This window comes from Sciurus vulgaris (genome assembly GCF_902686455.1).
Source record: "Sciurus vulgaris genome assembly, chromosome: 5".
NCBI classification, from domain to species: Eukaryota; Metazoa; Chordata; class Mammalia; order Rodentia; family Sciuridae; genus Sciurus; species Sciurus vulgaris.
In genome coordinates, this window is record NC_136465.1 from 12,388,522 (window position 1) to 12,411,974 (window position 23,453).

Below are 23,453 nucleotides of genomic sequence, written 5' to 3' on the forward strand. Positions count from 1 at the left end.
ACCTAGATGACTCCATAGCCTTGAACCTGGCCCTCTTGTCCTCCGCTCTCCCTGTCTCTCCCTGTACTCCACATGGAGAGATTCGTTTACAATTTACTGTGCCACTCCTTTGCCCAAACCCCTCCAAAAGCTGCATTTACTGTGGCCTAGGGGCCCTGCTTGATCAGACCCCACCTGACTCTGGCATCCCACCTCCTCCTTGTCCAACCAGGCCTCCTTCTTATTCTGCAAACATGCCAAGTGAGTTTTTGCCTGCAGCACTTGTAATTTCCTCTTGGAATGGATTCTCTCACAGATATCTGTGTGCCTGTCATAGATATTGCCGTAATACCTTATATACTGTCAGCTCACTGTATCTGTGGGTTTTGCATCTGTGGATTCAACAAAGGGTGGATCAAAAATATTTTAAAAAGTGTGTTTGTGCTGAACATGGCTAGACTGTTTTCCTTGTCATTACTTCCTAAACAATACAGTCTAGTAACTATTTATCTATCAGTTACATTATATTGAGTTTTATAAGTAATCTAGAGATGATTTAAAGTACATGGGGAAGATGCACATAGGCTATATGCAAATACTGTAGCTTCTTTACACTCCCTTTCTTTCCCTTCCCTCCATCCCCTTCCTTATTTCTTTTTTCCTTCTAGATGGAGGTCTTGCTATGTACCCAGTTGGACTTGAACTCCTGTGGTCCAGTGATCTTCCTACCTCTGTGCCTCAGCCTTCCAAGTAACTAGGACTATAAGGCATGCACCACTGTGTCTAGCTCCAATTCAATTTGTTTTGCAAAGTAGTGATCTCCTTTTGAATGCTTTATCTTTTTCCTTTTGGTGTTTCCCTACTTTCTGCTACAAGAATATAAAGCCCACAAAATCAGGGACTTAGTTTGTCTATTGCTATATTTCCAAGGTCTGGAACTATGCCTGGCTCATAAAATACCAGTGTTTACTGATACTTGTTGAGTGAATGAATGAATAAATTCAGGACTGTTCAGAAATAGAATGGGCTGCCTTGATTGACAGGAGACCTATCACCAAAGATTTTCCATTATTAGCAGAATTTTATAAAATGAATATAAGGATCCCAGGATGGGACTAAGCCAGATGTCCCTTTTAGGAATGCAGTTGAGAATAGGGTCAAAGGCTTAAGCCAGAGACACCCGAATTGAGGCTGTTTTCTAGTGTCTACTTACCTAGTGATACTGGGTGATTCATTTAACTACCCTAATCTCATTTTTCTTAATTATTAGAAGAGATTTTATACTTTTTAATCTCATGGTTACAGTGATTAAAGTAAGCAAGATATTACATGTGAAGGTCTTAGCCTGGGTTCTTGCATTGAATAAATATGTAGCAAACCTGAGGTATGATGATAGTGATGTCCCTCTGACCTCAGGATCTTGACCATCTCTGAAGAATGTGGCCAGAGACTCTTGTGAGGTGTGTGCACCTTTTCGCTATTGCTTGGGCATGCTTTTCTCACCAGGCTACAGTGTCACTTTCCTTCCCTCAGCCTCCCTTTGTTAGTCCCTCTCCTGATCTTTCCTCAATCTCTCAAATTACTTTCTATTTTGGATTTTCTTCTCAGCTCTCTGTCACCTATATCCTGACCTTTGCCATTGATATTTATTCCCTGGTGCCAATTTTTGAAACAAAAATAATCCCACCCCAGATTGCGTGTGCTGAGTCAGATTTCAGTGGGATGAATTAAATATCAAACCACACACTTCTACAACTGGCATGGCTCCTGCATAAACTGGATCTCAACTAATCCCTCCTGGTTGTGCATTGTAATGAGTTCTTTAAGAAAGGGCCAAATGCAAGAATCATTGTCACAGGAAATATTATTATTACCAATTAGACATACTTATTTTTATAATCTAAGCAGTTCGAGGAGGTTGGAGTATATAATTTTGAAGCTATTGATCCAACTAGAATAAATGGGTTACCATGAAGATAGACACAGGGGAGCTTTTTGGATGGTGGGATCTGATAAGTGCTAAGTGCCTTGTAATATGAAGCCCTGGTGAAAAATTTGAAATAGAGTGGGGAAACATTTATAATATATTGTTACTGAAAAAATAAGTTACCAATGAAATTTTCAAAATAATCATAGTCATATCCAATTCATGCATAGGAAAAAAATCAGAAAGAAATACGCTGAAATATAATAATAATCTGAGGAGGCGGGAATGTGGCTCAATAGTATATAACATCAGCATTTTACAATGAATATTTGTTACGCTTAGAATTTAAAAGGTAAGGCGTCTTTTTCTTTATGAAATATCCTAGAGTGTCGCGTATGGGGCCTGCTGGTTACTTTCCTCTGGTGTAGATAAGTCACTTTGCTCTGCTTCTGTTTCTGCAGGTTGAAAAGAGAGCTTTCAATATCTGTCCTACATATCATGAGACTTCAGCAGGCTGGCACATCTGAAGCTACTTTCCAAACTGAAGAGACATGCGAGCTTCAGCTGTTTCAGGATTTTGCTCTGGAGGAGAACGTTACTATTGCTGCAGGCTCACGTTACCAGCTTTCTGCAGGACACTTGTTCCTGCATGCTTCTGATCTCTTTGGGCACAGATCCTTGGTCTGGTCTCACTTGTCTCTTGGGTGACTATGGGTGACTTGCTCACATCCGATACTAAAGGAGAAAAGCCCAGAGTAAGAAAGTACTATTGGTTCCAATAAGAAACTGGTTTTCCTCACCCCAATTAGAATAGCGATTATCAAGAATACAAGCAACAACAGGTATTGGCGAGGATGTGGGGAGAAAGGACACTCATACATTGCTGGTGGGGCTGCAAATTAGTGTAGCCACTCTGGAAAGCAGTGTGGAGATTCCTTAGAAAACTTGGAATGGAACCACCATTTGACCCAGGTATCCCACTCCTTGGCCTATATCCAAAGGACTTAAAATCAGCATACTACAGAGATACAGCCACATCAATGTTCATAGCTGCTCAATTCACCATAGCCGGATTGTGGAACCAACCTAGATGCCCTTCAATTGATGAATGGATAAAGAAACTGTGGTATATATATACAATGGAATATTACTCAGCTATAAAGACTAATAAAATCATGGCATTTGCAGGCAAATGGATGAAATTGGAGAATATCATGCTATGTGAGATAAGCCAATCTCAAAAAACCAAAAGACGAATGATATCGCTAATAAGTGGATGATGACACATAATGGGGGGTCGGAGGGGTTAGTGTTAGGGTTGGAGTTAGGGTGAGGGAGTGGGGCAAGAATGGAGGAAGGAAGGACTGTATAGAGGGAAAAGAGGGGTGGGAAGGTTGGGAGGGGTGGGGGGAAGGGAAAAAATAACAATAAATCAAACAACATTAAAAAAAAGAAACTGGTTTTCTTGGCAGGGGTTTGTTCTAAAATTCCTTATTGAGCACTGGTTTTGAGTGGGTGAAAACTGGTTTGAATTGTTCATACTGGGCTTTCTGTTCCCACACTCTGCTGTGTTCTGATCACATGCTGCACTTACATCCATTTTTCTGTCATGGTTTCTTTCTCCAGGCTGGTCAGATATCCTTGTATTGATTCAGATCTAGAATAGCCTAGCCCACCCCTCCTGGGGGCCTCTGTTTGGCTGGTGGCACTGCACCGTGGGCCTCCTTGAATCTGGAATATATAATTTTTCTAGAGGGTGAGATGAAGTAGTTGAGATCCATTCTCTTGATTCCAAGACCTAATTGGACACTGAAATCTGTCTTCTCAAAAGCTATGTTGTACTTCCAGGATTGTTATGATTGCCTGCACAGGTTCGGGTCAAGAATCAAGTAAATTATATGGAACAGGGGCTGTTGTACCCCAAGAGATGATCCACGTGACATTTCATACACAGCCTTTGTAGAGACAAGCTGGAGGTTAGTGATGCTGCTGTGTTGGGGCACCAAGAGGGGTGGGTATTGGTACTGATGGAAAGGGGTCGTGGGTCTTCCCTGCCATGGTCATGACATGTCTCAGGAATGGCATGCTGAGCCCTGGACTGAATGGAGTGTTAGCTCGGTGTAGATTACATATTTGCATATGTGTATATATATATATATATATATTTTTTTTTTTCTTCTCTGATGACACATGTATTTACAAGGTGCTAATATGGCAAGGTACAGCTCTTAATGCTGCCACCCATTCTCTTTCTTTTTTTTATTTTTTTTTCTGGTAAGATCTTGTTCATGTCTTTTTATCAAGTGGGAGGAGGAAGCAGCTACTTGGGGGGGAACTCATTTACTTTCTCTTCTTTGACTTTGTTCTTGGTATCTCTTGATCAGAATATTTGCCCTCTGGAGAAAATTCTCTGAGCACATCCCTGGCAAAATATTGGCGAAGCAGTTTGTTTCTTCTTTTTCCAAGATTGGTGGCATATTTCATGGGTGACTGCTGAAGAGTGGAGATGGGCTTCAGCTCTGCCAATGTCATGCACACATGATTTCCTCCTAATTATAACACTCATGCTAATCTGCCAAGGGACTGGACTTAGTGGGTGGACACAGTTAACTGCTTTCACGGGGACATGGTGATAATTAAGCTTGGTCATCAGTAATGCCTAGCAGAGGGAATTTAATCTCAAACTATGGGAGTAACAGGTGACAGTGGGTGAGACACTGAAGTGACATATCCCAATTGTCCAAATCTCTGAGATGTTGCTTTCAAGGCATGCTTTATTATGGTTGCCTGGGCCTTCCTAATTGCTGATGCATGGAAATAATTTCACGTGACATTTCATCACTTTGATCCAACCTAGGTTTTTTCCTTGTGGCCATTGCTAAGGAACAAAATGTTGGTCAAAGGTGACAGGCAGGTACATGCTGCTGTGGGACCAATTCTGCATTGTAGGTGACTAACAAGTAGAGAAACACTCATCTGCTAGCTCATTGCCTCCTTTGGTGTCTGAGAAATGGAAAGAGAGAGAGAGAGAGAGAGAGAGAGAGAGAGAGAGAGAGAGAGAGAGAGAGAGAGAGAGAGAGAGAGAGATGTAGTGCCTCAGGCACCAACTGGAATCTTAATATATCTGGTAGAGAGGATTCCACAAAACAATGTTACATACACAGACATGGGTAATGTAACCTTCACTGTAACCCAGGGGAACATATTGTTGAATGTGATATTTCTGCCACTTATGTAACGATGTTTTACAGCAGTATACTCTGAAAGTCACTTGATTTCTCCACAAACTAAAAACTGGAGAATGGGGACCATTTAGAACATTCTAGGCCCAACAGGTAGAAGATGCATTCTAAGCATGAGCAATTATGGTGGTATACACTTGCTGCTTTGTCTATAAAATTATATAGGAGAATAGGCATAGGTGTGATAGAAGAAGGACCTGGCTTCCTTTTACCCAAACTTCTGCAGAAAATCATGGTTAAAAATAATATCAGCATAGATGTTAGTTATGAGGATTCTATGATTCATTATAGAGAAAGTGCTAAAAGCACATGGTAGGTAGTAAATATAATTGTTATTATTGTTAGGAGCTGTTTGGATTTGGGTACAGGCCTTTGTCTCTCTGAACATCCATTCTGGGGAGAAGGGAAGAGGAATTCTAGGACTCGGCAGAACAGCGGGTGATGTTAGGTGAGGTCAAATTCGAGCAGCCTCCAAAAGCCCTTGCCAAAGGTGAAAGCTGCCAATCAGGATAGCCAGTCACAAAGTGCCTTCCTGAACTGTAGATCTTCAACCATGGGTTAGGCAACGACCTTTTGGACATGAGAAAAGTGGGTTAAATATTAGAAACTAATTCAGACTTGAGGATGCTATGATTCTAAGTGCACATAGAAAGTCAAGCTTAGTGCAAAGATTCCTCCACTTCTCGAACCTTTGTTAAAGCTGAATTTTTGCACGTATCTCTTATAGACATGGTGCTCTAATGAGCATGATTACTTTCATTACTGATTTTAAACTAGTTGTAATAATGATGATGGTGGTAATGAGAGTTTACTAGATACCTGCTGTTTGTCAGACTTGATGAGTTCTACATTTGTAATTTGACTTGGGCCACTCAGAAGTCCAATTCAGAAACAGTTACACAGCTTTGATTAGAAAGAAACTTGCAGGAAAAGGAGGATAACTTCTTCTTTTAAATTTTTTTATTATTATTTTTTATTTTTACAGACTGCATTTTGATTCATCGTACACAAATGGGGCACAACTTTTCATTTCTATGGTTGTGCACGATGTAGATGCACACCATTTGTGTAATCATACATGTGCATAGGGTAATGTCTTTCTCATTCAACCATCTTTCATTCCCTTGCCCCTTCCTGCCTCTCATTTCTCTCTACGTAATCTGAAGCTCCTTCATTCTTCTCTCACCCTCCACCTCTCTACCCACACTATGTATCATCATTCACTTATCAGGGAAAGCATCCGGCCTTTAGTTTTTTTGGGATTGGCTTATTTCACTTAGCATGATATTCTCCAATTCCATCCATTTATCTTATTTCAGATAGTCACATACATACTATATACCTGCACAGATATGTCAATCACTTTAACATTTAAACATTGTACTTAGAATCTGTATTGAAATCACATGTAAGGAAATTAATGGAGCTATTCCTTTCTTATGTTCTAGTTAAAGTCTGTACCTATAGTTCTGATCAAATTTAAAACTGAATATGTTTACCAAATGCTTTTGACCACCTACTATGTGCCTGTGACAGGCTGGTATTGCCATGGATGTTATCTTCCTGAATCGCCTTAGTAACTCTACTTCAGCTGGGGAGATAGCTCAGCTGGTAGAGTGCTTGCCTCGCAAGCATGAAGGCCCTGAGTTCGATTCCCAGTACCGCAAAAAAAAAAAAAAAAAAAAAAAAGAAAAAGTAACTCTACTTCATAGATGAGGAAACGGGGCAATAATGGTCCCAGGACACATAACTTTACCATCTAAGACCCAGGACTCGAACTCAAGTTCAATACTTTTGTTGAAGCTCTACTCTTCTAAAGTCGAGGGGCCCTGGAAATGGAGAAATTTTGTGTAGACCTAATAAAATAATTCCCTTAAAAATAGCTCCTGTTTTCCTTTGGGTAAATTATATAAACCACCAGGAAAAAAGAACTTGTTCCAAACTGGAACAAGCAACCTATTTGTTGTGAAAATGAATATCCTCATGTTTTAATACTGTCTCTGCGCTGACTGGCAATAGAAGGAAATACACTAGAAATAGCACTTTCCTTTTTTATTGAATATGAAAGTTACTGTGAGAAAAGTAGTTGCCACATTCTTGTACATTGCAAGCTGTGTGGTAGAAGGAATCACCCCATATTTTCTATCCAAGTATTTGTTCTTCTCACAGTGCCACAGAACATGAAGAGATATATGAACATTAAGTGGTTCTGTTCACTTTCTTTCAGTCTGAAAAGAAATAAATGACCACAACAGAACATCTGTAAAAATCGAGGTGGCCCTTGGACGGACAGGAGAGGCAGTATAGCATGGAGTTTGGAGTAAGTGCGCTGCATTAAGTCCCAGGTCCATCATCTACTAGGTGTGTAATTTTTTTTTGTTTCTTTATATTTAAAATTTGAGAACAAAATAGCTCTGATATCTCTCACACTATTTAAAAAGAAATAATATCTTTAAGCAATCTACCGGTAAAGTAGAAATTCTAATTTTCAATGGCTTAATGTCATTGTAGCCACAGACTGATTGAAGTCAGAGAGAAGGTACTCTAATTTCTGAGTTTGTGCTTAGCTTAAGTGCGGGTTCTTCCTGCCACTGAATATATTTAGAAACATGAATTTCACATTGCTTTTTCTTTCCGTAATAGTGTAACAGTTGGCATTGAAGACAGAATAAGTAATTCCAGAAGAGAAGACCACTGTTATTTCTAGGCCCTCCTCCTTAGTAAACATGAGTTGACTTAATTAATCAAGCAGACAATTGGATTTATTTAGAAATATTTGCATGACTTATCAAAATATTTTTTTTTTAAAAGGGATGTCGGTCTATTATTTTTAAAGGGTTCAGAATAACAATTTTGTCGAAATAGACGTATTCCTAGGAAAGAAAAAGAGCTGAAAAAGTTGGTGCTGCTGGGGTAAGTCTCTGTTTCTGGCTTTGAGAATTTTGTTGATTGACCCACCATTTTAAACAGTATATGCTACAAAAGGGGGGGGGGGGCGTTTTATGCCCTAGGGACCAGCACAGGTATTCTCATTTAGTGAGATGATTTTAGGTGAAAAAGGGGATTTTTATAGTAATGCTTATATATTTAGAAGGTATTTAAGAAAATGTACATAGGTCATGTAGATTCAGTCTCTGCCTTCACTTCTCCTAACAGTCCCAGACCTTTTGGGGGAAGACTCTTCCATCATTGGAGTCAGTTTTGGAGAGACTGTCAATCAAGATGTTCCTCCTACTGGTGCCCAACATGGGAGACAAATATATGATGCTCTGTTCCAAAAATTTCAATGAGGCAACACTGAAGCTTTGAGTTCAATCAGATCCATAGATGCATGATGATTTTTGTGTCCTCTGTCCCTGGGAGGCCGTACCAGTTTTTCTCAGCACCTGCTTCCTCTGCTGATCTTCCCATTCAGGACTTACCTGCTTTCCTTCCAATATGCTCTTTTTTATTTTAAAATTCTACACAGTTAAGAGTCATTTTTGCTGATTATACCTAAATAATCCTGTTTCACCTTGGGTGTCATGGATTTTACTACTTCAGAAAAAATAGTGTTTTAATATAAAAATGAGTCATTTAAAAAGATGCAAGTAATTATACAGATGATATGTAGATATAACAAAAATTGTATCATTTGCAATTAGCTAAATGATTGGGAATCATCGTGACAAAAACTGCCATTAACAGTGAGCTTCCTGGGTACATTTAGGCTTTAAAATTGGAATATCTTGATAGACCACAAACAAGAATATCAAGGATTATATCATTGGGCTGACCTTATTACTAAGAAAAATTAGGACTTATAAAAGATAATATGCTAATTAGTATATTAAACCTTGTGAAGTTCTAAAGCAAATACATTTTGCAAGGGGAATGCATGATTTCTGCGTCAGAGAATCTTGGCTTTCTTTTCCCAAAGAGGGTGCTTTATTTACTTTTGACATTTTTTCCTCCATTAGTTAAACATTAGAAGTACAAGTCTCTACCAAACAAATCAAGAAACAGATATGACTTCTTTCTTTTTGGTGGTGCTGGGGATTGAACCCAGGGCTTTGAGCATAGACGGCAAGCACTCTACCAACTGAGCTACATCCTCAGCCCAAGAACCAGAGATGCAGGTGTGCACCTGTGTGAGCGTGAACCCAGGGTGTGTATTCGAGAGTGGCTGTTTCCTGTGAGGTGTGTTGTCATTGTAGCCCTGTTCCTGCTGGACAGTGTTAATGCACAGCTTCCTTGGTCTGTGACTAACCTGCAAGATGCAAGCCAAAACTCTGTTATGCTCCTCCAATCAGAAGTTCTCTTGAGTTCTGACTGGAAATGGAAATGTGGAGATTGAAGGCTTCTATCCCACCAAACTTCCTTTTTCAATCTGATGCTTTTATTTCTATTACAGAAATATAGTTTGAAAATTTTGGATGGAGGCTTGGGTTAACCACAGATTTTGACACCTGAAAACACCTTTAGCAATTATGCCTTAGACACTCTCAGGGAAATGGTGGTAAGAAGGGCTGGTTCCTCCCAATTCCTACCACTAATCTATTTCAGGGAAAGAATCTATTTCAGGTTGCAGAGATGTCACTGTGAAATGACACAACATCAAGCAATTGACTATGTTTCCAATATGACCTTTATTGAGCAAGTACTGCTGTGACATTTAACATCGATCAACATAAGGTTGCAAACTGTGCATGGTAGCGAGGTTCTCCCATGAACAAAAGTCCATTTTAAATGCACCAGTGAGGTAAACATAATTATTCATATATAGCTTTCTTAAGGCTAAGAGAGTTCTGTGTTTCATTTATTTTTGGCTCAGTTGGTACTTTGCATAATACATCTCAAGACATCCCCCCCTGAGCGCCCCCCTTCCAACAGCTTGGGAAACTGGCAAATTCCCCAGGTACATACAATATCATGCATTTGAATCCCCCAAAGACTGAGGAGGGAGCACCCTGAGCTTGCATGCAGTTCCCTCATATTGCACAAAGTAAAATACAATGTCTGGAGCCCCCATGGGAGAACCCGTTCTGTTTTGAAGCTGTCAATCACATGCATTTGGAAATTGTCATATGGCTTAACCTTTTGCAATGGACTCACATCTTAGTCACTCTGGGTGACTTCCTTTACTATGGCGTGTGAAGTGACTTTTTCTACCTTTTTAGTTGACACTAGTTTCTCCTCAAAGGTCTCTTCATGCTCTTCGACCTTTTGAGTGACGGTTACGGATTTAGTGATGTATTTGGTAGCACCATCGCCCCCCTCACTGGTGATTTTTTCTATCTTTTGGGTCACCACCACTTTCTCCTCACTTCTGTCATCCCCCTTCTTTTCATCTGCTGGGCTCAAGTCTAGCCCGTTAGTGACCACGCCTTTCTCCTCGTCCCTCCCGCTGCCTTTCTCCTTAGTTTCCTGCTCCTCCTCCTCTTTTCCTTCCACCTCCCCGTTGACAGCTATGTCTTCCTTCCTGGATTCCTTTGCACCCTGGTCACCCCCTTCCTCCTCACTTCCTCCCTCCTCCACTTTCTCCTTCTCCTTCTCCTGCTGAGGCTTCTCTTCTTTGGCATCTTTCTGCAAGCTCACCTTGGCTGCTTTGCTGGTGGTGATCACCTCCTCTGCGGCTTGCTCCTTCCCCGGGGATTCGGCTTTCTCCTTCCCCGGGGATTCAGCTTTCTCCTTCCCTGGGGATTCAGCTTTCTCCTTGGCTGGGGATTCAGCTTTCTCCTTCCCTGGGGATTCAGCTTTCTTCTTTTCCGGCACATCTTTGGGCTTCTCCTCCTTTTTCTCGACCTTCTCTTCCTTGGGAGCTTCCTTGGCCACCTTTTTCTTGTCTTCCTCGACTTTCTGGTCTTCCTCTTTCTGCTCACCTTTGCCCACTGCGGCTTCTGCCTTTGGCTTCACCTCTTCCACTGGAGATTTGGGTGCCGGGGACTTGGCTTTCTCTGGCTTTCCCACCTTGGATTCTGCCGCCAGCTCCTCTTTGGCACCCACTTCTTCAGCCTTTTCCTCCTTGGCTTCAGCTTCCTCTCCTTCGCCTTCTGCCTCTGTTTCCCCTTCTTCTTCCTGCTCCCCTTCATCTTTTTCGCTAGAGCCTTCCTTCTCAGATCCTCCCTCTTCAGCTTGGTCGGACTTAGCACCCTCGTCTTCTTCCTCTTCCTCCTCCTCCTGACCTTCTTCTTCCTCCTTTTCCCCTTCTTCCTCTCCTTTGATTTCTGGGGCAGTGGCCTTCACCGGAGACTTTTTGGCAGGTGTCACTTCTTCTTCGGCTTCTTGCTCCTCTTCCTTTTCTTCCGCCTCTTCCTCCTTCTCCTCTTCCTTCGCGGACACTGCCAATTCCTCTGCGATGGCCGTCAGGGTGTCTTCCATTTCGGACTTCTCATCCTCCACTTTGGTTTCCTCAATGATCTCCTCGACAAATTTGTGTTGGACCTTTAACTTGGGAGCCTCCACTTTGGTTTTCTGGATCTTACTGGATATTGTGACTGAGGGCTGCCGGTGCGTATACAGAGGCCCAGTGATGCTTCCGGAAAATGTGCTAAATCTGGTCTCTTCGCCCTCCAGGAGTTTTCTAAGGAGAGAATCAAAGACAAGACAATGAAAATCTCATCGTCCTTCTGAGCTTCACTAATTATGGGTAATGTAGTAGCTGCTTTTGAATAAACAGAATCACATAAGGAAAAGATTCCATCAAGCCCGTGTAGAGCTTGCTGTCATTTCACTGATACACTCTCATATTCATCAACAGAGACAGAGTCTTCTGAACTGCCAGCCAGTCGCCTGCTGCAGTACTACCCACTCCCAGTAGTCCACCAACCACACCCAGCCTCTAAGTTGTAGGTTTGCAGCAGCAATTCATTTGGTGCAATATGAATATGATAAAAAGTTCCTTAGCAGCCAACCCCCCCTAAAACAAAAACCAAACCACTAGAGACCTTCTTGAGCATTTGGACTGTCAGGATATGTACTCACTGTTTTAAAACAAATATAATGTTCAAAGAATTTCACACAACTATTAAGCACATTTCAGAAGTAAGGCTATTTCAAATTACAGCTATGTGCTAATATGGATGTATCAATTTATAAGACAGTCTGTAATTTTTATTATAACTGTCTATTTAATATAATGATTTAACTTCCCTGAAAAGAGTGCAATTTATTCTGATCATTTTTAAATTACCTTATCGGTAGTAGAAAGAAACTGTTTAATTAAGGATTTTGTACTTCAAATTTAGTCAACAGCAAGGTCTCATTAGTTAGGAGACCTGTAATCAATCCAGTATAAACAGATCATACACACACACATATATATGTATATGTATATACATATTTATTTACATATCTAGTTTTCATGTTCCTGTTCTCATATGTAATGCTAGGTCTAGATATATGTAGGTAAGTATCCTACATGTTATATACCTATGTGTGTATATAGATATGTAATCAAAACCTCATAAAAATCCAACACAAATATAATGCATTTACATTGTCTACATTTGTAAAAATAAATATATCTGTATTCTAATATATTTAAATCTATCCTCAGCCAGATGATGGCAATAGTAAGCTGTAACAGAGAACAGAGAAATAGAATGTCCTGGTATTTGTCCTTGACATTACAGATTTGAAAAGCTGAAACCACCACATACAATACTAAAAACTAAAACTTCATTTGTGCTTTAAGGAATCAAAAAATATTTGTCACTAAAACAAAAATTTATGCATAGGCACTGAAATCAATTGGTGGTGGACCCCTCCAGAGTAAAATTCAGAACACTTCATTAACTCGTATTCACCTATTTAAAAGCTAAATAAAAAGTGATAAAACCACATTTACATTCCTAAGGATAATTTCTTCTTAATTAAGCAAGGAGGCTTCTGCAACCTGCGGGTTTTAACTTAAGTGGCGCAGGTTCTGCCCGAATGGCCTCTGCAGTGCGGTTAGGGTTCGCCTACGTGGGCAGAGAGCCCCTACCTGTACGCTGCGATTTCGATATCCAGGGCCATCTTGACGTTGAGGAGATCCTGGTATTCCCGCAAATGACGAGCCATTTCCCATTTTGTTCCCCGAAGCTCATTTTCCAACTGCTGGATGGTGTCCTGAAACAGACAAAGGAAGTCTCCGTGGATTCACCCTTCTGACCAGTGACTCTTCGGAAGTCACTTGTTATCACCTTCCCACCCGACCCCAACCTCCCTGAAGGCTGCAAACCTCTCAGGCGCTGCTCAGGCCCCCCTCTTCTCTTCTTCTCAAACAACAACAAAAATCAACCTGACAATAAGACGTGTTTTATGTCATACTGTTTCAGTGCACAACACGCACTGAGACCAGAGGACCCAGAACACGTCTCAAAGGAAACCTACACGCCGGTGGAAGCTCCATGGCGGGGCCGTTTCGCACTCCCATTTGGACTGAAGTCAATTTTAAGAGCTTTTCGGATCACTGCCAGAAAAGTAGAGAATACATGCGTTTCTGCATAATGAACTCTCCTAAAGTTGCTTGTTTATCAACTACACCGATGTGCCCCTACTTGAAATGTGCCAGGGTCCGAAACTAGAGCTACTGAGGAAAAGCAGCACATTTTTGAAAAAGGGCAGGACTTCCCAACAGCTGGGACAGATGGGTGGGGACAGAATGTGGAGGAGAGGGGCGAGGACTCTCGGCCACCGCTAACTTGGGTCTGCGCCGCTCCAGCTCACTGGCAAGCCGCCACCAGGGAGCGCGACAGAGAGGGCGCCTGGGCGCGCGCCCAAGTGTCGGGGACGCGCGGCGCTGGCGCTGGCGCAGGCTGCATGCGCAGCCGCGGTTCCTACCTGGTAGCTGCTGAGGTCGTGATTGTGGCGCTCCTCTATATCGCTGAGCTGCCGCTCCAGGGACTCCTTGGTGCCGCGCACAGACTCCAGCTCGATGCTCTTGGACTGCAGCTGTCGCCGGTACTCGGCGATCTCTTCCTTGGCGGAGCGGATGGCCTCCTTGTTCTGCTCGGCCGCCTCGGTGAGCTTGGCGTAGCGACATTTAAACCACTCTTCCGCCTGGTGCATGTTCTGATCGGAGTGGCACTCGAGCTGGGAGCGGATCTCCTTCAGCGCCGTCGAGATGTCTGTCTTCAGGTAGTCTTTGCGCTCCACGGTGATGTGCGACGCCTGGATCTGAGCCAGCAGGTCTGCCACCTCTTCTTCATGATTGCTGCGCAGGAAGGCCACCTCATCCTGCAACGACTGCACCTTCTTGTCCAGCTCTACCTTGACCAGCGACGACTCCTCGATGTCTTTGCGTAGCGCTCGGATGGCCGCCTCGGTGTCGTCGCGCAGCCGTGCCTCCTCCTCGAAGCGCTCTTTGAGCCGGTGGATGTCTTCCTCCAGGTGGTCGGAATCCAGCTGTACCTGAGCCTTCTCGTGGTTCACCATCTCGAGTGTGGCGCGCAGCTCGCGAATCTCCTGGTCGTACGCGTCGCCCAGCTGGGCGTGCGAGGCCTGCTTCTGCCGCAGTGCCTGGATCTCCGCCTCGATCTCCTTGTTCTGCTGCTCCAAGTAGTGCACTTTCTCGATGTAGCCGGCGAAGCGGTCGTTCAGCCCCTGCAGTTGCTCCTTCTCGTTGGAGCGGGACAGCTTGTAGTCGCCCCCGGAACCGCCGTTGAGCAGGGACGAGGACTGGCTGAAGTCGAGGCTGCTCTCGGCTGAGCTGAGCATAGCCGAGCTGTAGGCGAGGCGCGGGGCGAGTGCGCTGCGCTTGTAGGAGGAGGACACGGTGCTGGGCGAGCCGCGGGACCACGACTGCGAGCGGAAGCCGCTGGACGGGGAGCCGCTGACACGGCTGAAGCTCGAGCGGGTCTCGGTTACCCGCCGGTAGGCGGACGGGTTGCCCAACGAGTCCAACGTGTAGCTCATCTTGGAGGCCTTGGGGTGTGTGGCTGTCACAGCGCTCTGCCGGCCTCGCCGCAGCCCATATATAGCCGCGGAGCTGGTCCCGGGCCAGGGCCCCGCCCCGTGGAGGCGGCGGCCGAGGAGGCGGGGACTGCGGGCACCGGCCGGGGGGAAGGGGAAGCCGGCTTCACAGTGATTCAGCGCCGGCTCCACGTGGCCCGCGCCGCAGCGGACCCCGCACTCTGCTGTCCGGGTCCCGGGCCTCTCCCAGCTTCTCTTTTGGTCCAGACTACTGGTGACCCCGCAACTCCCTTCTGCCCATTTTCACATCCAGATTACATTTCTCACCCTTGGCGATACTATGCACCCAACGCCTTTCTTTGTTTTGTGACTCTCCCGCCGATGGGCGGCTCTCCTCCGGATCCCCAGCCTCTCTACCTCTTAGCCTCTCGGTTTTCTCTTCTTTGCCCTCTTCCCGTTACTTTTGGCTTGAACTCATCTCGGTACGGAATCACTCCCTGCCTCTTTGTGGCCCCTTTCTATCTTCTACTTCGAGCCTTCTTAGTTCCACACACCCCGCCCTTCTCTCTGAGCCCCTTACTCCCCCGGGACCTTTTTCTTTATCCCCTCCTCCTCTCACCCCTCCCCCTGCGGCCGCTCCCCTCCCCTCCCCCATGCTCCTCTCTTCTTGCCTCCCTCCCCTTCCCCCACTCCTTGTCTTAAAGCAGCCGGAGATGAGTGCAAAGGAGTTGTATCTACAAGGAAAAGAGACTTTGAGGAATGGTCGCACTGAAGGATCCAGGAAGGGGACAAAGAGCACAGGCCGGGGTAGTTACTTGTATTAAAAGTGGAATGTGGCGCTACATTCTGCTTAACGTTGGGGGAACGTCCGCAGCTTCCGCAGGGGCAGAAGGTAAGGCGCTTGTGCTCTCATGGCGCCGGCAGCACCAAGGACAGCGCCCAGGCCCAGAGCCAAAGATTCAGCTACCGGGTGGGCTTCTAGTGGCCTCGCTTGTCAGATTGCCAGGTGGGAGGGAGCTCCCCTCCTCTCTTCCGAGTAAATACAATTAAAGCCTGTTTGTAGTGGCTGTGTTTGCAGAAACCGAGCTGGAGTCCCACGCTAAGACTTCTCTGCAATGCAGGGTTGGCACAATGAACAGATTGCAGATTTTGAAAACAACCAAAATTCATTAAAGTCAGTTAACAGAAATATATACTTGAAGAACCCACTTTGAATTTTTTAACATATAATGATGCAGGAAATCAGGAGATACAAGGCCTGAAATTTGAAGGTCACAAATGTGTGTGTATATGTATATGTGCTCACACACCTTGGAAAGGGGAGTTTGAAATCTGCTGAGATGAAAGTGAAGGGAATATATAGTTTATGGTAAGTTTGAACACAAATAATTGCCTTTTCATCTTTCCATTCAGTGCTTCTTATGTGTAACTGCAATGACTGAAAGGGCATCTGAATTAATTTTAAGTTAATTTAAAAGTTGCCAAACAGACTCATCTCAATCTTGAATAAACCCAGGTATTTCTTTCCCTTCCATTTAAAATGTAATCTATTCCTTCATTTAAATTTCAGTGAATGGTTTGGAATAGATTTTCCATATCTTAAAACATGTTTATTTAAGCAAGGACTCTGCCCAGACTTTCTCCTTTCTGGTGCACTTCTAACTGTTAAAATGTGCCTTTATTTTGGATAATGCTTTGGGTGTAATTCAGGGTAAAAAAAGTTCAGAACAAAGCAAGGCAAAGTGAAGGGCAGAATACCAGATTAATGACAGTGTGGGGACCACAGGCACAAGTGACTGAGTTTGAAATGCTTGTTATAGGTGAGAAGAGACCACTGCTTATAAAGTAGAGACTCCAGACTTAAAGGAGCTTCTTTTCACAGCATATTTTATCTAGTTCCCATTTTATTAAATGACAGGTTGTATCAACCATTAAGTAATCAGAAAAGACTTGGGTTCCTAGAGATTTTATTTTTTTATTTTTATACACTCTCTTGGCCCATTTGCATTAAAATGGAAGTGAGATTTTTAAAAGAAGGAATGAATTTAGGGAGTTGCTTCTACTTTATTAATGTGGCACCACAGCATTGCGGCGGGCTGTCAGGGGGGAAGGCTGCTTCCATTTGCTGAGTGATGGTTATCTCTCAGGCAAGGAGAGCCTGTGCCTCAAGTTGGTAAGAGAGACAGGTGACAGAGTTGGGGACTGACTTGTGAGTGTTAGAAATAGAAGATTTACTGATTTCATATGGACAAATAAAGGAAAAGACAGAAAACTCCTTGCTTCCGTAAAGTACAGGGTCTCAGGGTTGGACTCAGCAGGATGCTATCTAGTGAAGGCTATATGCTAATTTCGCAGAAATTATACTTTAGTTACGTATTGTTTCCTGCTTTTATTAAAATATCTCAAACCCTGGCAGTTTCCTGTTGTACATTCTCTGAAAGCGCTTTCTACAACGGAGCACATGGTTGCCGGGCAGGCTTCAGCTGTTAGTTTTCTTTAGGGCTTTGGCAATGAGATGACTCTGCAGAGAGACATTTACAAGGAAACACATGTCTAATTTCACAATTAGCCTGTTTTGCCTTGTATCTAAACTAGCTCAACAAAATTGTTAAGCTTCCAACTGGTTAGAGAGGGAGGAGAGCAAGATGCTTACAAACAAAATCACAGCCAATTACTTAGGCTAAATCTAGTGCCTCTAAGCTTGAAATTGTAACTTCAATGTCACCTGAAGTACTGTTCAGTCTGGGCGGTGCGGGATAATGCGGGGGATTGTAAGAGTCAGTTTATTAAGGAGAAACTGTTCCCACTTAAAAAATGAAAGCTCTTATGCTATGTTCGGCAAAATTTTTCTTTTTATATTAGACTCTTTCACTTTAACGTTTCTCCTGAAGGTGATTTGAAGGTTATTCTCATTGGTGATTTAGTGTAAAAACTTCTTTACCAAAAGCTCTAACAGACGTTCTTCCATTTTGTCTTCTGTTTTTGAAGTACATTAACCACCTCAATATATTTGATGGAAATGTTTTTGCACTTTTAATTTTTTATAAAAACTCAATGACACTGTCTATGAAATCTTAAAATATTAACAAGAGAGAAAATAAGCATGTGAATGCTATATCCAACTTCACCATGCTGAATTGACAGAATTGAGTTTACTATGATACTTTGTAATTTATTCTAAATAGGGAAGTTACACATGATTTAGATGTAAGAGTTTTAGTGAAATTGTCTCTGGACTGTTGTTTTATAAGCTACAGTCTGTTTCAAACCACTTTATAGAGGAATACAAAGCATGTTCCAATCTATATGCTTTTTCAGTAGGTGAAGTGCAAATGTTAACTTGAAGTTAATATTTTGAGTCTTTTTAGGGTCTGTTTAATGATAATGGGAAGTACTTTTTACATATGGGATTTATTTATTGGGTCAAAACAAAGATAAAACAAGGAGTTAGGCATTTTTCTTCCTTCTTTTCCTATTTTCTTACATTTCTTCTTTTAAAAAATGTCTTTTGATTGCACAAAAATGGAGGAAAATGGGATATGGGGACCCAGCAGCAAGCAAGAGACTCCAAAAGGCAGGCTCTACTGTCAAATCGGAGCTGAATCTGCCCAAGATGAGGTGATCTGTACTTCTGCCCAGCCTGCCGTGATGTCTTGCACCTGAACCTTTGATCTGGGATCTGATTCTAGAACTCACGATGAATAATTATTCATAGATTGTCCTTTGCTGATTATTTAAGGGGTTGTTGATGTAGAAGGCTAGGAACTGAGTCTGTTGGAACTGAAACACAGGGGAAAGGAAACTGTCATACTTTTCTACTTGGGATGTCAAACTTGAAAAGCCAATTTAACCTTGTTGGTTGTTTCAGATATTTAAAGCAAAGGAAAAAATAACCTCAGGGGAGAAAGGCTGTTTCTTGTCAGGAAAATTGGAGAATGTATTTATGTCCCTATTGTTTTTAATTAAAATAAATCCATCTGGACCAGTGTCCCTTTTGTGACATTAAGTCACCGACACAGGGGTTGTTTCTCTTGCCAAATATTTCATACATGGCATGTTGTCTTACCTGTCCATCAGCTACTGATTATATGAAGGTGATCGAAGTTTTAAGAAAACCTAAAGCATTCAATCGTAATGTGTTCCAAACAACAACTTAATCAGTTTTGGAATTCTGTATCTGGAAATTTCATGTTTTACGTAGACAGGTTTAGTTCTTGGCTTTAACAGAGTTCTTGCTTCACTCTGCCATGGGGAATCAAGTCTGTGAAAGCCAGAACAGGAAGACTTTGAACCTTTGAAAAAGTAGTAGAGCCTTGCTAAAGGTGATTTTGAAAGTAAACTCGGGTCGATGCATTTTAAAGAATGCTGCAGCATTAATTTTCAGCGTGCTTTTAATCACCTTGGCTTTTCCTCTAGTACCAGATCTCAATGTTCTGCACTTGAATTTTTAAAACTCTGCATTGCGTGTAACTTTGCACCAGGCAGCCATGTCTTAGATACAGTATTTTTTATTCCAAGCTTACCAGTGCCTGAGCCATAGCAAGAGGCATGATTATTTGTTTAGAAACATGTAATTAAAATGAGCTTTGAAAAACTATAGCAAATCATTGATCTATTGCCTATGGATCAAATTTCTTAAGAGAGCTAAACCCAGGGACGTAAAGTCAAAAAGTTTCGTCTAATGAATGAGTCTCACTGTCCCAGGCTGGGTTCTTAGGTTCACAATCTCGACAATTCTGAAAAGCAATATTTTCATGATCCACGGGCTCACCATCATCACCAGCTTTTGTCCCTGAGATTGCCAAGTGCATAAGATATTTTAGAATACTTGATTCACTTTTTTGGTTAAGATTAATATATGTGTATATTTAAGGTAAAAAGTAACAAAATGCAGGGAGACAATAATTTAGGTACTTTTTTTAGTTGTTTTTTCTCTGCATGTAAATCTAGATGGGATCTTTCTGTTTATATAATTCCATGCCCTGTTTTATAAAATAAATACATCGAAGTATGTAATTTGCTATTTTTAGAAGAAAGAACGTACCGTATTCCACGAGACCTGGGTTCTAGCCAGGTATTTACCTTGTTTTTTTTAAGGAATGATTTTAAAAGGCCCTTTAGATGAAAGATAATAAAATTATAGAAATTAATAATAATCATAACAATAATAATAATAATAATAATAATAATAATAATAAAAAATCAGGAAAGCCTAATTTGGTCTGATATTAATTTGTCTCCTTTTCTGTCTGCCTCTTTCCTGGTCTTTCAAGATGGATATCATTATGAAGCTGCAGGCTGGTATGTTACCCACGGGTGTGTGGCCATGGGAGGTGGTAACTTGTAGCATGGCCCAGGCAGGCTCAATACCTTTACCGTCACTGGTACCCTGAACCCCAAAACCACCATCATCATTACCACCATAAGGTTTTTACATGTGAACCATGATTTACATCCAAGAAGTAAAACAAAACAAAACAATGTTATTCTTGTCTGGCCTGAGCACAGAGGGTAGAGAGGGTTGAGGGAAAATTATTACTCTCATCTTACTGTTGATTAAAATTGATTAGAGAATTTGTCCAGGCCACACATCTGGTAAGGGTTGAAGTGGAACCACAATTCAGACTTTCTGATTCTAGGGCTAGTGTTAAAAAAAAAAAAAAAAAAAACCAAAAAAAAAAAAACCAAAAAAAAACCTTTTAGTAGGGTATCAATCTGCATAAAAAAATTAAGAGGAGGCAGACAATAGTGACATTAACAACATAATTAAATTAATAAATGAATTTATTAAGTGCTTATTTTATGTTGGGCACTATACCAGGACTTGGCTGGATTATCTCATCTGATCATCACAACTCTTTGATATGACACTATTACTATCTCCATTTTGTAGAAAAAGTGGTTGAACACAGAGGCACAGAGAGGTTAAGTACACACAGAGCTGAGAGATGGTGGAATGAGGCTGGGACTAGAGGGACTTGATCTTAGAGGGAGATTCTCACAATTATCATCAGAAGGCCAAGCTGTCCAGTTAAAAAAAAAAAATCTCTTTTTACAGCTCATTATTTAACTGTTAGATCATTTTAAGATGTCTCAAAGCGCACTGTATATTCTTTTGTATCTTTTTTTAATTTTTATAAAAATAAACATTTTGATATCTTCTCAGATGAAAATTGTTTTTTGATTTGTGACTTTATTAAAGACATTAAAAACAAAAACTTGGAGTTACTTGTCTTTGTTATATTTCATCCTAAATTAATTTTCTATTTAATTTTTAAAGTTCATTCATTTTAGTCCATGCTCTGTGGATAATATCCCTGATCATGCACCTTTTGTTTCATCTGGTATCTATTATTGATAGTCACATGTACTTTTGGCTTAGTTTTTAGAAGGTTTTAGTTTGTGCTACATGTTAATGTGCTATATCATTTATTTACTAATATATATATATATACATATTTATATACATTTAAATTCAAAGGAAATCTTTTAATCATGGCATGATTTTTTTTTTTTCTGTAGATGTCAAGCTATCTGAACCTATTTTGAGACCTAATAATAAGCATTTGACTGTTGGCCATAGAAGTAGCTTGGCCCACAATCTTCATAGTCAAGGTTTTAAAATGGGATGGTTGGCAAAGAAAGCAGCTTTTAAGATGTATTGAAACAGCGAAGAGACAGCCATGAATAATTTTAAGTGAATCTATTGGTCATCTCTTTTATGTACTAAAATCAGGGTTATGTGACTGTGTTTTTATGGGTTGCTTAGAGACAAGTCGGCCTTAATTCATTTTTGTTATTTATGGGATAAAGTGTTCTGGCTCACTTTGATTTTCATCTGTATAAGTCAGCTTTGGTTTCTGCATTATCAGATGGGGTCAAGGAAGAGAACCGTTTCTCATTTTCTTGAGCCGAAGTTGACCTTGAAGAGAAGAGACGTGTATCCTGCATTAGTCACGGTGGCAATCAGCTCCTGGGCTTGGATTACATGGAATTATTAGGGCCTGGACGCCTAATGATGAAATTGCTTTCCTCAGCCACTGTGACTCATTCCACATCGCTTGTTAGGGTTTCTCGTCCTCCTGATGGTGCACGTGGTCCCTCCTCTGCCAATGCCCAGTGTCTCCTGGAAATTTGATGCACCTTGGCTTTTTAAGAGCGGACGAGGTGCCCAAGGGCCTTCATGCACAAGGCATGCTGTGACACTATGGAGCCTTTACGTGTTTGTTGAAAAATCCCACTTCACATCACATCACATCACAGGGGGGGCTTCTCTTTCTGATTTGCCAATCTTGTTTGCATTCCCACAATCTGGTCTTAGGAAACCTTGATTCATCTGAATCCTTCCTATTTTTTCCCAGGTATCAATTTCATTTCTCGGTCCCTGGAGCTTATTGCTTGTGGTCCCGTTAGTATCAAGAATGCTGCCATTTAACTAGCGTCTCAGCACACTGACTACCTATAAAATTCAAAATGGCAGACACCAAGTCATACCGTAGGTATGCATTTGTATTTCCCACATTGTTCTTCTGATCATGAATGCCGTGAGTATGTGTTGTGTGGATGAAGTGCTACATTTTTTTCTCCTAAGACTTTCATCCGCAGTCCTCTTCAGTGTCAGGCAACTGTGCTGGACGGGTAAGGAAGACAGTTTCCTGGCCTGGATGAAGACAGTCGAGGCAGGATTCAGGCAGTAAAGGCATAGTTTGCCACAGGGAACTTCTCCAGCATGGGCTAAAGAGAGACAGGTAGCCTAGGAGCACAAGACCTGGATATTGGTCCAACAGGGTGACAAGGGGCGAGGAGCTCTGGGACTGCTGTCTGGGGTAGTGCATCTCTGGTGAGTCTTGCAAAGTAGGAAGAAGGGAGGCATAGGGCAAGTGCAGTGTGCTTCAAGAGTTGCAAGTGATTAGAAATACGTAGGGAGTGGGCTGCCCCAACAGGGAAGAGAGGGACAGCAGGCAGTACACACACAAAAAACAGAAAGCCCAGACTGACAAGGCAGGGGACTTCATCCCAGGCTGGAAGGGGCGGCAGAGACAAAGCAGCTGCCTGGGGAACTGGTAGGTACCTCTCAAGCTATGAACCCAATTCTTTCATGAAGTTTAAAGACTTGTCAGGCACGAATTTGCCCAGGGTAAAAAAAGAAGCAAATTTTTTTGTGCTTCAGCTAACCAGGTCAGCGGTAAACGTCTTAGAATGAAGATGATTATGGGCCTGTGTGATCAGAATTTTAGGCAATGCTTCAATGATAAGATAACAAAAAGTTCATTTTTCCTTATGGCCGAGTGTTTGAATGATCTTAATAGGACACTCCTCCCCTTTCTGTCCAGAAGTTTCTTTGCACATAGACTTAGCAAGAAAGAGAAAGTGACCAGGTGGCAGGTGGCATTTCTGATGGATCGCACAGGGCAGACAACTCCAATTTT

At 42.1% G+C, this 23,453-nt stretch overlaps 1 protein-coding gene across 1 annotated transcript; it reads right to left on the bottom strand.

Annotated features, from left to right (window-relative positions):
- Window positions 1-9,757: 9,757 nt before the first annotated feature.
- On the bottom strand, window positions 9,758-20,667 carry NEFM (neurofilament medium chain). Its single transcript, XM_079139064.1, has 3 exons — window positions 13,954-20,667; window positions 13,115-13,239; window positions 9,758-11,710 (listed from the first exon to the last, which is right to left on the bottom strand). The coding sequence occupies exons 1-3, from the start codon at window positions 15,025-15,027 to the stop codon at window positions 10,246-10,248; spliced, it is 2,664 nt and encodes an 887-aa protein (XP_078995190.1). The 5' UTR covers window positions 15,028-20,667; the 3' UTR covers window positions 9,758-10,245.
- Between the last annotated feature and the right edge of the window lie 2,786 nt (window positions 20,668-23,453).